Here is an 18,066-nt window from a genome sequence, read left to right on the forward strand (position 1 = left end):
CAGGATGTTGTGTGTGACGTCTTGTGTGTGTGTGCGTCTTCAAGATTTACTAGAGAGAGTGGAGGTTTGTGTGCGAATACCCATGATGCCGATCCTCTTCATTTCCTGGGCCACATCTGTTCCCCTGGGTGATGTCTCAAGGAGAAAGGAGCACTGATTTGCTGGCTTATGTTCTAAGGCCTACATGGTCAGAATTCAGGCAGTGTTCCATGTTTTTTACTTTGGGCTTAAAGGAGCAGCACACACACAGACACATACAGACACATACGGACACACAGAGGCCAAAGCATAGGTGAACTAGTTTGGCTCCAAAACAACTTGTTCCCATAACAATCCCTCTCAGGATTCTGCTTAGTAAGGCTTTACATTTGGAGGGTTTTGTCCTTCTCCTTCATCATACACTTGAAGATCTCACTGACAGAATGTTAAATGTTATAAACACTGACATTTCAAACTCTTATCGAACATAAATGTTTCACTCTGAAATCATGTTGATTTACAAATATGTCTGTTTCACCACATGTAAAAGATGAGGGTAATAACTCAAGACAAAGGAGAGAGTGTGACTTCTACCTCTTGTGTGTGAGAGAGATACGAAACAACTGCTGTGTCAGTAAGTCTCAAATTCCTCATGTTCCTCTCTCATTTCAGTAGGACCAATCAAGGGATTGGAGAAGAAGAAACCTAGGGTCTTGTCCTCCAACACGCTCCACGCTTTCCTGTGCCGTTTTGAGAAGGAGACGAGGAGAGAGGAGACGAGGAGAGAGGACACGAGAAATCGACCATTGCACCCAGAAGCTGAGTTCTGATTCTTTACCCTTCACCCAGAGGTGTGCTTTCGATCACTCCCCCTAATGCATTTAAAAGCATTGGAAAGGTGAAAGCGTGGCTAGTATGAGTTTCCTTACACCAGTCCATTCTTCTTAAAATCATGACAGGGAGTATAAGCGCACACACCTCAGGAGAAGGGGAGAGGAAACATAGCCACTGTCCCACAGTAGCTGCTGTTCTGTGATCTCCAGTATCAGATCAGGAAGTTAGCGTGCCAATGCAGCCTACAGTAACTAAGCAGTAACTAAACTCTGTTTGGCCCGAGGATTAAGAGACATATTTGCTTATCTTTATATCTTTGTATTTATCTCTCTCCATCTCTCTCTCTCATTGTATTTATCTCTCGCTCTCATTGTATTTCTCTCTCCATATCTCTCTCATATTTATCTCTCTCATTGTATTTCTTTCTCCCATATTTATCTCTCTCATTGTATTTCTTTCTCTCTCTCTCTCTCATTGTATTTCTCTCTCTCTCATTGTATTTCTCTCTCATTATATTTCTCTCATTATATTTCTCTCTCTCATTGTATTTCTCTCTCTCATTGTATTTCTCTCTCCCATTGCATTTCTTTCTCTCATTGTATTTCTCTCTCTCTCATTGTATTTCTCTCTCCATCTCTCTCTCATTGTATTTCTCTCTCTCTCTCATTGCATTTCTTTCTCTCTTTCTATTTATCTTTCTCTCATTATATTTATCTCTCTCATTGTATTTCTTGATCTCATTATATTTATCTCTCTCTCTCCATCTCTCTCTTTGTATTTCTCTCCCTCCACCTCTCTCTTTCTATTTATCTTTCTCTCATTATATTTATCTCTCTCATTGTATTAATCTCTCTCACTCATTGTATTTCTCTCCATCTCTCTCTTTCTATTTATCTCTCTCTCATTGTATTTCTCTCCCTCCATCTCTCTCTTTATCTCTCTCTCATTGTATTTATCTCTCTCTTCAATTGTAGGCCTTTTTCTCTTCCTTTCTCAATGCAGGACTACATCCCATTATCTGATACAGAAGCAGTGAAATATCCCCCTGAGCAAATGCTACTGTGTGTAAGTCACTGTGTGTACCCTCTACGCACGCAAAGCCAGTGTGTGTGTGTGTGTGTGTGTGTGTACACTACCCACACTATACCAACATTTGTGACCAGCTGTGTGACCAGCTGCCCATTACCAGGCCTTCCTATTTAGATTATGGAAGGCACACACACATTTTAGGGGCAGCAGAAAATCCCATGGAAATCATGAGTCATTGCTATGGCGATAGCATTTCAAAAGTAGACTGATATTCTGTTATTTGAAGTTAGTTTACATACTGTTGGCCTACCTATATGTGATGCGTGTGTGTGTGAGAGTGCAAGAACTATATCAGCATTATTTACTATACAATACCTCAAGAATACTTCAATCAACCCAACCACAACCACACATCCATTTATTTTCTTAGAGCAGAATATGGGTTGATCATTATGTTTGCAAATCTGTGGCAACGAGAGGTATAAAGTACTGCAATCTACAACATGGATAAGTAATCAAACGGTATGAGAAAGAGAAGGCTGTGAATAATTAAAAACTCAATACAGGGTTTGTACTGAGAATCTCCCTGGTGTTTATTCTGTTAGTCTCTCTATGTGGAACATTCAGGAACACTAATGCATTCTGCACAGTAGTGAGACAATATTCCACTGCACTCAGTGCCACCTGAGTGAGTTCCCATCGTGTGAGTGTGTGTGTTGTGATTGTATGGCATCTCAAGTAGCCCTGGCTGTGACGAATCACTGAGCTCCCAGTAACACAATCCTAGACCCACCCAGGCTTAACACCAGTCTGTCATGTTTTTACGCTTTCTAATTCTAATGTCCATTTTCCTCTAATGGTTACCATGGTGATTATACAACAGAGCAGGATATGTCGACTGCATGGCTCAAATGGTGACAGTTTCTGCTGAACCAGTGCATCCAGAGGTGTAAAGCTACATGGCAGCTGATAGGCTGCGAGTGTGTGTGAGTGAGTGAGTGAGTGAGTGAGTGAGTGAGTGAGTGAGTGAGTGAGTGAGTGAGTCTATTTAAACCGACATCCCTTCTCTGAGAGGTCCTTGCTGAAGTTGTCCAGCTCTGTGCACCTGGCCTTGAGTTTGGCATCACTAACACACTCTGTTGAGGTGGGCCAATGCTCTACCCAGGTATCCTTGCCCAGCATGTATGTGGCACTGAGAGAGAGAGAGAGAAAGAAGAGAGAAAATAACCCCTTTAGGCAGATATTAACATGAACTTTATTGCTCTGACTTGCTTTGTCTTGCCAGTACTATAAGTCCATTATAACATGTCACTGCCTCTCCTCACCTGTTGGTGGAGCTGTCCTTGTACCAGAGGTCAGTTTTTGGCCCCATGAGGAGGTAGTCTGTACCCTCCTTCAGGTCCAGACCTCCTCTACAGCCAGCATGTGACAGGAAGACCCTAGTGTCACCCACACTGACCTCCTCCTCCACTCCTAGAGAGAGAGAGGGAGGAATGGACAGAGAGAGGGAGAGAGAGAGTAAGAGAGAAACAGAGTTAACCATGTTTGAACTAACTCAGCATCACATTCTGAAACAATGAGGGTAAGGAGAGATGGGTAGAGGACAGAGAAGGACTAGATGACATAAGATAACATGGGAGGCTTACCTATTTTTATAACTTGTGTGATCTTCATCTCGTATCTGTCGTACTGACTCTGGCTGACACTCAGGACCTTGGCCTTGTACACTGGAGGACAGAAGCGTGAGAAGCGTCAGAGAACAGCAAAATACACTCTACTCAATCAATGATATCATACACTTGACTGTCCCCAAGGAACAATTTGACTAAGACAATTAAAGAATGAAGCGTTAGATGATAGTTTTACCTCTGACGGACAACATTCATTTATAGCTGTACCATATACTGTACATGGTATAGTATTGTCTCAGTGTGACAGATTTACAGATCTATAATGCCTATAACATGTCTGTAATCTCTATAACATGCCTATGTCTATAATGCCTATAACATGCCTATAACATGTCTAACATGCCTATAACATGCCTGTCTATAACATGCCTGTCTATAACATGCCTATAACATGTCTGTCTATAACATGCCTATAACATGCCTGTCTATAACATGCCTGTCTATAACATGCCTATAACATGTCTGTCTATAACATGCCTATAACATGTCTGTCTATAACATGCCTGTCTATAACATGCCTGTCTATAACATGCCTGTCTATAACATGCCTATAACATGTCTGTCTATAACATGCCTATAACATGTCTGTCTATAACATGCCTATAACATGTCTGTCTATAACATGTCTGTCTATAACATGCCTGTCTATAACATGCCTGTCTATAACATGCCTATAACATGTCTGTCTATAACATGCCTATAACATGTCTGTCTATAACATGTCTGTCTATAACATGCCTATAACATGTCTGTCTATAACATGCCTATAACATGTCTGTCTATAACATGCCTATAACATGTCTGTCTATAACATGTCTGTCTATAACATGTCTGTCTATAACATGCCTATAACATGTCTGTCTATAACATGTCTGTCTATAACATGTCTGTCTATAACATGTCTGTCTATAACATGCCTATAACATGTCTGTCTATAACATGTCTGTCTATAACATGTCTGTCTATAACATGCCTGTCTATAACATGTCTGTCTATAACATGCCTGTCTATAACATGCCTATAACATGTCTGTCTATAACATGTCTGTCTATAACATGCCTGTCTATAACATGCCTATAACATGTCTGTCTATAACATGTCTGTCTATAACATGCCTATAACATGTCTGTCTATAACATGTCTGTCTATAACATGTCTGTCTATAACATGTCTGTCTATAACATGCCTGTCTATAACATGCCTATAACATGTCTGTCTATAACATGTCTGTCTATAACATGTCTGTCTATAACATGCCTGTCTATAACATGCCTATAACATGTCTGTCTTTAACATGTCTGTCTATAACATGTCTGTCTATAACATGTCTGTCTATAACATGTCTGTCTATAACATGTCTGTCTATAACATGCCTGTCTATAACATGTCTGTCTATAACATGCCTGTCTATAACATGTCTGTCTATAACATGCCTATAACATGTCTGTCTATAACATGCCTATAACATGTCTGTCTATAACATGTCTGTCTATAACATGCCTGTCTATAACATGCCTATAACATGTCTGTCTATAACATGCCTATAACATGTCTGTCTATAACATGCCTGTCTATAACATGCCTATAACATGTCTGTCTATAACATGCCTATAACATGTCTGTCTATAACATGTCTGTCTATAACATGTCTGTCTATAACATGCCTGTCTATAACATGCCTGTCTATAACATGCCTGTCTATAACATGCCTATAACATGTCTGTCTATAACATGTCTGTCTATAACATGTCTGTCTATAACATGTCTGTCTATAACATGCCTATAACATGTCTGTCTATAACATGTCTGTCTATAACATGCCTATAACATGTCTGTCTATAACATGTCTGTCTATAACATGCCTATAACATGTCTGTCTATAACATGTCTGTCTATAACATGCCTATAACATGTCTGTCTATAACATGTCTGTCTATAACATGCCTATAACATGTCTGTCTATAACATGTCTGTCTATAACATGTCTGTCTATAACATGTCTGTCTATAACATGCCTGTCTATAACATGTCTGTCTATAACATGCCTATAACATGTCTGTCTATAACATGTCTGTCTATAACATGCCTATAACATGTCTGTCTATAACATGTCTGTCTATAACATGCCTGTCTATAACATGTCTGTCTATAACATGTCTGTCTATAACATGTCTGTCTATAACATGCCTGTCTATAACATGTCTGTCTATAACATGTCTGTCTATAACATGCCTATAACATGTCTGTCTATAACATGCCTATAACATGTCTGTCTATAACATGCCTATAACATGTCTGTCTATAACATGTCTGTCTATAACATGCCTGTCTATAACATGTCTGTCTATAACATGTCTGTCTATAACATGTCTGTCTATAACATGCCTGTCTATAACATGTCTGTCTATAACATGTCTGTCTATAACATGTCTGTCTATAACATGCCTATAACATGTCTGTCTATAACATGCCTGTCTATAACATGCCTATAACATGCCTGTCTATAACATGTCTGTCTATAACATGTCTGTCTATAACATGTCTGTCTATAACATGCCTGTCTATAACATGTCTGTCTATAACATGCCTATAACATGTCTGTCTATAACATGTCTGTCTATAACATGCCTATAACATGTCTGTCTATAACATGTCTGTCTATAACATGTCTGTCTATAACATGTCTGTCTATAACATGCCTGTCTATAACATGTCTGTCTATAACATGCCTGTCTATAACATGCCTATAACATGTCTGTCTATAACATGCCTGTCTATAACATGCCTATAACATGTCTGTCTATAACATGTCTGTCTATAACATGTCTGTCTATAACATGCCTGTCTATAACATGCCTATAACATGTCTGTCTATAACATGTCTGTCTATAACATGTCTGTCTATAACATGTCTGTCTATAACATGTCTGTCTATAACATGTCTGTCTATAACATGCCTGTCTATAACATGTCTGTCTATAACATGTCTGTCTATAACATGTCTGTCTATAACATGTCTGTCTATAACATGTCTGTCTATAACATGCCTGTCTATAACATGTCTGTCTATAACATGCCTGTCTATAACATGTCTGTCTATAACATGTCTGTCTATAACATGTCTGTCTATAACATGCCTGTCTATAACATGCCTGTCTATAACATGCCTATAACATGTCTGTCTATAACATGCCTATAACATGTCTGTCTATAACATGCCTATAACATGTCTGTCTATAACATGTCTGTCTATAACATGCCTATAACATGTCTGTATATAACATGCCTATAACATGCCTATAACATGCCTATAACATGCCTATAACATGCCTATAACATGTCTATAACATGCCTATAACATGCCTATAATGCCTATAACATGTGTATTATATTTTATAGTGAAAACAGATATAGCATACCGTGGTATAATCCTTTACATGCGTGGTCCTCTCGTGCTCCATAGGGGACTGGATCGGTTAGGGACTTAGACACACAGCAATCACCTAATAGGAGAGAGACACACATCTGTATGACACACACACACGCACACACAACCACACACAGATACACACAAACACAGATACATACAAACACAGATACACACACACACAGATACACACACACACACACACACACACACACACACACACACACACACACACACACACACACACACACACACACACACACACACACACACACACACACACACACACACACAAACACAAACACTCACCCTGTGTACAGCGACATATATTGTTCCTGCAGATCTGTGTGAGTTCGTCCTTGTCCTCTTTGGGGCTGTAGAAGCGACTGCAGCGGTGGTCTGATAGAGAGAGAGACACGCTATGTTAACATTTCTCCACCAGACAGAGAGAAATTATCAACTCCAATGTTTACAATAGCTTCTCTTGTTCAAGGGCATATGAAATATAGTCAAAACAAACCATAGTCCTACCTGGTTGTAGTACTCATAGACAGTATCTACCTGGGCTGTAGTACTCGTAGACAGTGACAGTATCTACCTGGGTTGTAGTACTCGTAGACAGTGACAGTATCTACCTGGGTTGTAGTACTCGTAGACAGTGACAGTATCTACCTGGGTTGTAGTAATTGTAGAGTGACAGTATCTACCTGGGTTGTAGTACTCGTAGACAGTGACAGTATCTACCTGGGTTGTAGTACTCGTAGACAGTGACAGTATCTACCTGGGTTGTAGTACTCGTAGACAGTGACAGTATCTACCTGGGTTGTAGTACTCGTAGACAGTGACAGTATCTACCTGGGTTGTAGTAATTGTAGAGTGACAGTATCTACCTGGGTTGTAGTACTCGTAGACAGTGACAGTATCTACCTGGGTTGTAGTACTCGTAGACAGTGACAGTATCTACCTGGGTTGTAGTAATTGTAGACAGTGACAGCATCTACTTGGGTTGTAGTAATTGTAGAGTGACAGTATCTACCTGGGTTGTAGTAATTGTAGACAGTGACAGCATCTACTTGGGTTGTAGTACTCGTAGACAGTGACAGCATCTACTTGGGTTGTAGTACTCGTAGACAGTGACAGCATCTACTTGGGTTGTAGTACTCGTAGACAGTGACAGCATCTACTTGGGTTGTAGTACTCGTAGACAGTGACAGCATCTACTTGGGTTGTAGTAATTATAGAGTGACAGTATCTACCTGGGTTGTAGTACTCGTAGACAGTGACAGTATCTACCTGGTTGTAGTACTCGTAGACAGTGACAGTATCTACCTGGGTTGTAGTACTCGTAGACAGTGACAGTATCTACCTGGGTTGTAGTACTCATAGACAGTGACAGCATCTACCTGGGTTGTCGTTCTCGTAGACAGTGACAGTATCTACCTGGGTTGTAGTACTCGTAGACAGTGACAGTATCTACCTGGGTTGTAGTACTCGTAGACAGTGACAGCATCTACTTGGGTTGTCGTACTCGTAGACAGTGACAGCATCTACTTGGGTTGTAGTAATTGTAGAGTGACAGTATCTACCTGGGTTGTAGTACTCATAGACAGTGACAGCATCTACCTGGGTTGTCGTTCTCGTAGACAGTGACAGCATCTACCTGGGTTGTAGTCCTCGTAGACAGTGACAGTATCTACCTGGGTTGTAGTACTCGTAGACAGTGACAGTATCTACCTGGGTTGTCGTTCTCGTAGACAGTGACAGTATCTACCTGGGTTGTAGTACTCGTAGACAGTGACAGCATCTACTTGGGTTGTCGTACTCGTAGACAGTGACAGCATCTACTTGGGTTGTAGTAATTGTAGAGTGACAGTATCTACCTGGGTTGTAGTACTCGTAGACAGTGACAGTATCTACCTGGGTTGTAGTACTCGTAGACAGTGACAGTATCTACCTGGGTTGTAGTACTCGTAGACAGTGACAGTATCTACCTGGTTGTAGTACTCGTAGACAGTGACAGTATCTACCTGGGTTGTAGTCCTCGTAGACAGTGACAGTATCTACCTGGGTTGTAGTCCTCGTAGACAGTGACAGTATCTACCTGGTTGTAGTACTCGTAGACAGTGACAGTATCTACCTGGGTTGTAGTCCTTGTAGAGAGTGACAGTATCTACCTGGGTTGTCGTCCTCGTAGATAGTGACAGTATCTACCTGGGCTGTAGTACTCAGACAGTATCTACCTGGGTTGTAGTACTTGTAGACAGTATCTACCTGGGTTGTAGTACTTGTAGACAGTATCTACCTGGGTTGTAGTACTTGTAGACAGTATCTACCTGGGTTGTAGTACTTGTAGACAGTATCTACCTGGGTTGTAGTACTCAGACAGTATCTACCTGGGTTGTAGTACTCATAGACAGTATCTACCTGGGTTGTAGTACTCATAGACAGTATCTACCTGGGTTGTAGTACTCGTAGACAGTATCTACCTGGGTTGTAGTACTCGTAGACAGTATCTACCTGGGTTGTAGTACTCGTAGACAGTATCTACCTGGGTTGTAGTACTCGTAGACAGTATCTACCTGGGTTGTAGTACAGGTAGACAGTATCTACCTGGGTTGTAGTACTCGTAGACAGTGACAGATGAAGGTTGGAGGAGTCCCACTTTGAATGTCTGCTGCAGTCGGAAGATGATGGTCTCAGTCTCCTTGTTGGACACCTGGTAGCACAGGTAGACCACAGGAGAGCACAATGAAGCTACCTCCGGACACTGATCTAAGGCCAGTTTGAGTTAATAGTTTGCCTTTCACCTTTAAGATTTGGGGAGGGAAAGCTGATCCAAGATCTGTGCATACAGGCCACAGACAACCTCAACCCAGACAGAGTGAAAGTATTATGACCAGTCAACTTCTAGGGTTGACATGGTAACGCTTGTCTCTCTATGTTCAGGTCATAGAAATAGAATGAGATTCTATTGAGATTCTATTTCTATGGTTCCAGTACCTTGAACAGGTGAATGATGAAAAGGAAGGAAGTTACCCCTTGACACTGATCTAAGATCCCACCTAAAAAGTTAGGATTTATGGGAGGATAAGCTGATCCTAGATCTGTTCTGGTACCTTGAAGAGGTGGATGATGAGGGAGCCTCTGTCACTCAGGTTGTCCACTATCTGGAAGTTGTTGATGTAACGGTCCACTGAGTTGGTCAGCTGGAGGCAAACAAACAAACACAAAAACATGTTCAATATGCACACGGTCACAACAAGCTACACTTAAAGACACAGTCAAAATCAAGTTGGACATTGAGTCAAAGACCAGACATGCAGTTAGACCGCCATCTAGTGGAGACAGATGAACATTACAAGTGGATTAAAGGGATAGTTCACTTAAATTACATATCGGTTTCCTTACCCTGTAAGCAGTCTATGGACAAGGTATGACAGCACTCCATGCTTTGATTTAGTTTCCCTGACACTGTTTCCAAATGCATATGTGGCACAAATCCCCTTTAGCATTTAGCATTTGTGGCGCAAATGTCATTAAAGTAATGGGCCCGATATTAGCATTTTTGGGCATCATGTTCAAATCATCTGTAAGTGACTTTGTTGAGCTTCACAATAAGTGTTAGATACTTTCCGATGATTTGGATACGATGTGCAAAACAAATAAAAACATATCGGTCCCATGACTTGAATTGGATTTGTGCTACACCTGCTAAAAAGTTAGCATTTGGAAACAGTGCCAGGGAAATAAAACCAAAGCATGGATTGCTGTCATAACTTGTCCATAGACGGCTGACAGGGTAAGGAAACCAAGGTGTAACTTAGTAATTGGGGTGAACTATCCCTTTAACGTGGGTTCCAGTACAGCAGTAGTTGTACTGTAACAGTACCATCTCCAGGTCTTCATTCTCTGGGACGAACCCAGTAGGAAGACTGATGTCCAGAACAACCATCCTGACCTCCCTTGGTCCCAGAGCCCTGGAGGTTGGAAAGAGAGAGAGAGAGAATAGTAGAATGAAGAGGAAGATAGAATCAAAAAGTAGAGACTCAAGTGTAATCCAATAACAGTAAGTCCCCTCGTGTATTTCGGAGAGGGGACCAAAGGAGAGTATGAAAAGACAGACTGCCAGGTAGCCTAGATATTCAACATAGTACTGTATAATCTCACCTGACGTTAATAGTGATCCTGTAGGACTTCTCTGCATCTGGTGGAGGCTTTTCTGTCAGCAGGGTTAAAAAACATTGAGTTTAAGATTTGAGACTGGGATTGAGACTAAGATTGAGATTAAGATAGAAATGGAGATTGAGAGCTGGATTAACCTACCACTAGATTCTGCGATGGTCACGTCCAAATCAAAGTTCTTGCAGCTGCTCTTCTCATGCACCTCAGGGAGCTCGTTGTAGTAGGTCACCACCTAGGGCAGAGGTCATTAGACCAGGAAGTGACAACACAAACAAATATGACATCATACATCAATGTGACAAAATTATCAAAGACAAGCTCTGCTATCATGCATTGACTAATGGCCATAGACATGTTTTGTGGTCATACCTCTAGTATACCTTGCCCCTTCCCTTTGGCCTCCACTCTGAATCCCTGGTCTATAGGAGCCTGAGTGAAAACCCCACAGAAGAGAAGAGATGGTGAAAGAGGAACATGATACATCATAGTTACTAAACCTAGGCCACATATTTTACATAAGATACAGGTAGGTTGGGAGAGAAGAAATGGTGAAAGAGAGCGAGAATGAGAGAGAGAGGGAGAGAGAACAGCATCCCTCCTACCCTGGAGGAGCGTGCCACGTAGGAGGTCCTGGGGTCGAAGTGGAAGCGCTGGTCGCTGCGGCCCTGGATGCTCAGGTCCACCTGGAGACTCAGGTCATTGGGAGGAGGTTTCTTTATCAGGTACTCAGACAGACCCTGCAGAACAACCATGGTGGGCTGGGGGAGAGAGAGACAGAGAGCGAAAGAGGGGGGAGGGAGAGAGGAAGGGCGAGAGGGGAGGAAGAGAGAGGGGAGAGAGAGACGGGGAGGAGAGGAGAGGGAAGAGAGAGAGGAAGCAGAGAGATTATTATAAAATATGTACTGGATTGTGTGGAGATCCAAATGGCAACAAACTGGACTGGCTAGTGACAACCTGCAATAACACTGTTGACATAAACTCAGCTCACTGACATCATGCAATACTTGTTTCCGGTGATGTCACTCAGTACCTGGGTGGATCCGTAGCCCCCGCCCCTGCGGCGCTGTTCGTTGAGCCACTCGAAAGGTGCGGCGGCTTCAGTCATGTGACTACTCTTCACCAGGGCTAGCAGGGCGTAGCCCGTCGCCTCCAGAGTGAAGAGGCGGTTCTCACTGTCTGGCCAATGGGTACCGTCTGGAGGAGGGGAGAGAGGGAGGGAGGGGAGGGGAGAGGGGGAGAGAATAACAGTGAAGCACAGCAGAGAATAGAGAGGGGGAGAGAGAGAGAAACAGAGACAGACAGACATTTTCCTACCTGGAGAGGCAGCTTTGAGTAGCAGGGTTTTTAAGAACAGTGAAGATGTCTCGTCAACCAGAGACAGAGCGTAGGCAGAGATGGCCAGAGAGTAGGGTCTCTTCAGAATACCATACGTGCTCCTCAGATAGTTGGCAGCATTCTGGATCCCATTCTAATACAATACAATACAATAGCATACAACTTCACTGTCTATCCATTAGTTGGCGGCTTATTAATTCCATTCTTATATGAGCAGAGGGATAAAGAATAAACCTGAATTTTAATACAAAAGAGTCGGCACGAAAGCCCCATTTCCCAACACCGACATGCAATATACACCGGTTGGATTAATGGTCAGCCATGGCGCATGCAAACGTAGCGTGATAACAGGTCAGCCAACGAAATCCAAGATTCACCAGGGGAGTCAGGTAAAAAGGCATCCTACTCACAGATGACTAACTTACTTCTAACTGGGGCATCAGGTAGCCTAGTGGTTAGAGCGTTGGGCCAGTAACCGAAAGGTTGCTAGATCGAATCCCCGAGCTGACAAGGTAAACATCTGTCGTTTTTCCCCTGAACAACCCACTGTTCCTAAGCCGTCATTGTAAATAAGAAATTGTTCTTTACGGACTTGCCTAGTTAAATAAAGGTTAAATAAATAAAAATAAATAACTTACTTATCTCCCGTCCCAATATAACAGTTTCTGTCGGTTCTGTGACCGGCTTACCTTGATGGTGTGACCAGCTCCTTTACAGTTGAGTTCTGTATGCTTGGTGGCTTCAGTCATGGCTATCAGGACAAAGGCTGTCAAAGTGGACTGAGACTCTGCACCTTGTACCCCACCCTGGAGAAGAGAGAAGCTGTTATAAGAGTTCAGTCCCAGATCTCTCTCCGTCTGTCAGAGTGGACTGAGACTCTGCACCTTGTACCCCACCCTGGAGAAGAGAGAAGCTGTTATAAGACTTCAGTCCCAGATCTCTCTCTGTCTGTCACAGTGTGACTGTGTGCGCACATCAGTCCATGTGTGTATTTGTGAGCGTGCTTCTGCATCCACTCGTGTGTGTGTGTGTGTGTGTCTCTCTTTCTTACTGTCATAGTAGTAGTGTAGACAGGGTTGTCCTCTCTGAAAGATCCAGTGATCTGCTGTTTGTTGTTGAGCAGGTAGAGGAGAGGACCACACACATCCTGTTCACTCACTCCTGCCAGCTGATGAGCCATAGAGAACACCTTCACTACATACGCAGTGATCCTATAATGGAGAGGAGGGAGAGGGGGAGAAAGAGGGGGTGGGGGAGAAAGAGATGGTGGGCAGGGAGAGGGAGAGAAAGAGATGTTGGGCAGGGAGAGGGAGAGAAAGAGGGTGGTGGGGAAGGGAAAGAAAGTGAGGGTGCGGGGGAAGGGAGAGAGGTGGAGGGAGAGGAGGAGAAGGGGGAGAGGGGGAGGGAGGAGAGGGTGGAGGAAGGGGGAGAGGTCGAGACGAGGAAAGAGAAGGTGGAGGGGAAGGGAGAGGAGAGGGAGAGGGTCTGAGGGTTACAAATACAATCCATTGTATTATTTAGATTACTGTGTGATTGATACACATTCTTCTTCTTCTTCTATGTATTTGAACAATACCATGTGCTTGTGCCTTCATTCCTGTAGGGGGGGTAAGAGTCATCTTTCTTCTTATACACCAGCTGCTTCTGGTAGCCTTTCTGTATGTAGTTGATGGCCTCCACCCTGCGTTGCACCCCTACAGTCTCCCAGTCGTTGGAGCGGTCCAGGTAGACAGTGGCTATAAGAGGCAGGGTGATGCTGGCTAGGTTCTGTTCCACACAGCCACCAGGCATACGGATCAAAGAGGCCAGAGAGTCACTGCTGATACTGTTGTCTATGGTGTCAGCCAACAGGTTACCTAGTGGGAGGAGTAGAGTAGACCAGAGCAGAGCAGAGTAGATTAGAGCAGAGCAGAGAGAGCAGAATAAAATGGAAGGAATTGAATAGGTTATATGTCCACAAAGTTGCTTTGGCTTCACAATGCCCATAACCAACCCAAAGGCTTAGAGGCACCAGCCAGCCCCCATTTCTGTCTAATAACGTAAACCTTGTTTCTCAGTTAGGCCTACCCCTGATGTTGATGAATGTCTCTGGTTGAGAGTTTGGAACCAGGGAGCCCAGCTCCACTTTGTCCACCTCCACTACCTGCCTCCCATCTGGGGGGAAACATAGTAAGAAGACTTAGTAAAGATTGTTTCTAAAGGAGACATGGTAATGGTACGCATTAGGGTTAGAGATGATGAGTGTCTTAGTTCTACTCACCGTTCCCATGGTAATGGTACGCATTAGGGTTAGAGATGATGAGTGTCTTAGTTCTACTCACCGTTCCCATGGTAATGGTACGCATTAGGGTTAGAGATGATGAGTGTCTTAGTTCTACTCACCGTTCCCATGGTAATGGTACGCATTAGGGTTAGAGATGATGAGTGTCTTAGTTCTACTCACCGTTCCCATGGTAATGGTACGCATTAGGGTTAGAGATGATGAGTGTCTTAGTTCTACTCACCGTGACCTCCCTTGGCAGAAGGATTCAATACAAAACTCTGCACTTTAGTCTTCTGCACTCCTTCCACCTGTTACAGGGTTTTGAAAACAGGTTAGAGATACCGGTCCTCGTATCTTAGGTAAGGACACTGATTCACAGTCGCTATATATATATATATATCTATATATATATTTTTTTTTTATATATATTTTTTTTAATTAACATCTGAAATAATCACCCACCACCACACGTAGCGTCTTCTTGACCCCGTCGCTACCCATAAACCCTTTGGCCATGGCAAGGACCTCCAGTAGCATCTCTCCGGCCTTGAGCGGTATGATGGTGTAGGGAACAACCAGGGATGAGCTGCCCTTCAACGTCACCTCCTGGGTGTGTTTCTCATTGAACGCCACACTGCACATGTCCTCTGTCTTCAGTAGCACCACCTTAACCTGGGTTGAGTAGAGGAGGAAATGGAGATGGTCAAGACACAAAATGGCTGAGAGGAAGTGAGCAGAACTGGGTGGATTTCTCATTGAACGCCACACAGCACATGTCCTCCGTCTTCAGTAGCACCATTGCTTCTAGGTAAGCTGAAAAGAGGAGGGAACTGGAACGGTTGAGACACAAAATGGCTGACAGGAAGGGATCAGAGGGGAGCTAGCGGGTGGGAGTTGTAGGTAGATAGAGGTTGCCTCGATCTACAGGCTCAGATATTAATTCATCAGCCTGATGGTTACGGTAAGGCTTGAGGACTAAATAGAAGTCATGGGTGAGAGGTCAGAGGTGAGCTTGCCTCCATGTCCTCATCGTCATAGTTATGGAGCACAGCTTTGATCTCCACGTGTTCGTTCCTTGCCACTGAGTACGGGAGCTTCAGGTCCACGAAGAAACGCTTCCACGCACGCACGTTCCACGGCTCGGCTACGCAGAAACCTGGAATAAAAACAAAATGACTGAAACAAACAAACAACAGCAGGTGGTTGAGGACATCATGCCTTAGAATGCTTGAATTGTACAGCAATATTTTGTATTCCTTATATCGTACCAGTATCCCCACTAGCATACTACCTGGAATCCTCCTGGGAAATGACTGAATATGGGTACAGTGAGAGGAAGCCATTTTAGACCACTGAGAATTAGGTCCAATCCCAAATAGACCCCTTAAATCCTAAGCCCTATGCACATGTGGTGATCTGATTGGATTTGATAGGCGTTAGTGATATGGTAACAGTTCCACCTTGCCCTCTGATTGGTGTTTCACCTTGCCAACAAGTGCATAGGGCGTAGCACTTAGGGACTGGGTCCATGGCTAGCCCAGGGAAAGGGAAGGGTCTACCTGTGACAGGTGAGGAGCTGATGGCTAGTACTCCCCACTGGGTGATAGTGTCTGGGAAGACGGAATCCACATGCAGCGTTGCCAACCTGTAAGGAACAGACCCAAACTAATGAATCCCATTGAGTTGACCTCCTGTAAGCTCAGCTTGTGACATGAGCACAGTAAAACATTATCTTGAAGATAAATATAGAGAGAGACTGGTGGATTGTGATCGATTGATGCCGTTGCCTAATACAATGCTAACAGTGACACGGACGCGCACAGACACAAACACACATAAATATCCCTGGGACAGTACACGATGGTGCAACAGTGTTTATTTTTTTGGGGGGGGGGTGAAAAAAGGCCAGGCTGTTTCTGATCTGTTAACTCAGCCAGTCTCAATGTGACCTCCAGTCCACTGTGGTGCAACTCTGGGGATTTACACAGTAGGTAGTTTCATTTCAAAGGGATACTGCGAGATTCTGTCAATTTGCCGTTTTCTACTTCTCCAGAGTCTAATGAACTCGTGGATAACATTTGTGTGTCTCTATGTGCAGTATGAAGGCCAGAGAGGTGGCTACCAGGGCGGCAGGTAGCCTAGTGGTTAGAGCAGGTAGCCTAGTGGTTAGAGCAGGTAGCCTAGTGGTTAGAGCAGGTAGCCTAGTGGTTAGAGCAGGTAGCCTAGTGGTTAGAGCAGGTAGCCTAGTGGTTAGAGCAGGTAGCCTAGTGGTTAGAGCAGGTAGCCTAGTGGTTAGAGCAGGTAGCCTAGTGGTTAGAGCGTTGGACTAGTAACCAAAAGGCTGCGAGATCAAATCCCCGAGCTGACACAAGGCAGTTAACCCACTGTTCCTAGGCCGTCATTGAAAATAAGAATTTGTTCTTAACTGACTTGCCTAGTTAAATAAAGGTAAAATAAATACAATTGTAATAAATAGGTAGTTTAGCAAGCCAATGATAACTAACGTTAGTGCAATGACTAGGTCTACAGGTACACTAGCTTAATTGCCAGAACCTTGCAGTATCCCTTTAAGGGTGAGAGGGGTGTGGCTTGGCCTATTCCCCTTTCGACTGGGATCACTAAATTGGTCAACCCCTCATAGAAAGAGTTTTCCCTGGACAGGTCATGTGGTACGTACAGTTTCAAACCAAGTCTTAGCCTATGAGCAGGGAAACTGCTGTCCCTTTCTATAAGGGGGTGAGAGGACAGACACACACATTCACTCACCCGTCTCTGCTGTCCTCAGGCACACTGGGCAGCGTCAGGTCTCTCCACAGCCATGACTCATAGAACTTAGACCTTACTGTCACCTTACTCTCCTCCATAAAGTCATCCTCCTCTTCCTCCTCCTCTTCCTCAGCAAGAGACACTCTCTGTCCTTCCATAACACGGTTGGATCCCAGGTTCATTGTAGACTCGATCAATATTTCTTCACCTGATGCCAAAAAATAAATATGTTTCAACTCTGTTTGATGGACGGGTGGATGAATCGATTGATTGATGGATTAATTGAGCAATCAATCATTTTGAGCTCAGTTCTCTGCTGTAACATACAGGGGCCACTTGGACGGAAGTTAGATCTGGTTAGAATGAAATTAGACTCAACAGACTCAACAAGACCTACAGTGTTGTTTTCAAGACCACCTAAAGCGAGACCGATTCAAGACCAAGACCACCTAAAGCGAGACCGATTCAAGACCAAGACCACCTAAAGCGAGATCGATTCAAGACCAAGACCACCTAAAGCGAGATCGATTCAAGACCAAGACCACCTAAAGCGAGACCGA

The 18,066-nt window shown here is 43.5% G+C and overlaps 1 protein-coding gene across 4 annotated transcripts in view; it reads right to left on the bottom strand.

Moving 5' to 3' along the window:
• Positions 1 to 2,239: 2,239 nt before the first annotated feature.
• Positions 2,240 to 18,066, bottom strand: part of LOC120032521 (complement C3-like) — a 29,008-nt gene continuing 13,181 nt past the window's right edge. For 2 of the 4 annotated variants that reach the window (XM_038978657.1, XM_038978656.1), the window contains exons 22-44: positions 17,507 to 17,714; positions 16,300 to 16,385; positions 15,757 to 15,896; positions 15,203 to 15,412; positions 14,982 to 15,048; positions 14,545 to 14,631; positions 14,054 to 14,333; positions 13,529 to 13,688; positions 13,167 to 13,283; positions 12,457 to 12,610; positions 12,173 to 12,336; positions 11,745 to 11,900; positions 11,512 to 11,571; positions 11,284 to 11,374; positions 11,128 to 11,179; positions 10,850 to 10,937; positions 10,077 to 10,166; positions 9,571 to 9,676; positions 7,270 to 7,359; positions 6,953 to 7,036; positions 3,489 to 3,569; positions 3,168 to 3,315; positions 2,240 to 3,034 (exon numbers count right to left, since the gene is read on the bottom strand). In XM_038978657.1, the coding sequence (XP_038834585.1) occupies positions 2,887 to 3,034; positions 3,168 to 3,315; positions 3,489 to 3,569; positions 6,953 to 7,036; positions 7,270 to 7,359; positions 9,571 to 9,676; positions 10,077 to 10,166; positions 10,850 to 10,937; positions 11,128 to 11,179; positions 11,284 to 11,374; positions 11,512 to 11,571; positions 11,745 to 11,900; positions 12,173 to 12,336; positions 12,457 to 12,610; positions 13,167 to 13,283; positions 13,529 to 13,688; positions 14,054 to 14,333; positions 14,545 to 14,631; positions 14,982 to 15,048; positions 15,203 to 15,412; positions 15,757 to 15,896; positions 16,300 to 16,385; positions 17,507 to 17,714 (2,867 nt within the window). In that variant the 3' untranslated portion in view covers positions 2,240 to 2,886. Of the gene's footprint in view, positions 3,035 to 3,167; positions 3,316 to 3,488; positions 3,570 to 6,952; positions 7,037 to 7,269; positions 7,360 to 7,788; positions 7,816 to 7,850; positions 7,925 to 8,216; positions 8,438 to 8,546; positions 8,732 to 9,415; positions 9,474 to 9,535; positions 9,677 to 10,076; positions 10,167 to 10,849; positions 10,938 to 11,127; positions 11,180 to 11,283; positions 11,375 to 11,511; positions 11,572 to 11,744; positions 11,901 to 12,172; positions 12,337 to 12,456; positions 12,611 to 13,166; positions 13,284 to 13,528; positions 13,689 to 14,053; positions 14,334 to 14,544; positions 14,632 to 14,981; positions 15,049 to 15,202; positions 15,413 to 15,756; positions 15,897 to 16,299; positions 16,386 to 17,506; positions 17,715 to 18,066 lie in introns of those variants that run through there. The other 2 variants (XR_005473831.1, XR_005473830.1) reach the window with 2 other exon arrangements.

Source organism: Salvelinus namaycush, chromosome 39, assembly GCF_016432855.1.
Source record: "Salvelinus namaycush isolate Seneca chromosome 39, SaNama_1.0, whole genome shotgun sequence".
Classification (NCBI taxonomy): domain Eukaryota; kingdom Metazoa; phylum Chordata; class Actinopteri; order Salmoniformes; family Salmonidae; genus Salvelinus; species Salvelinus namaycush.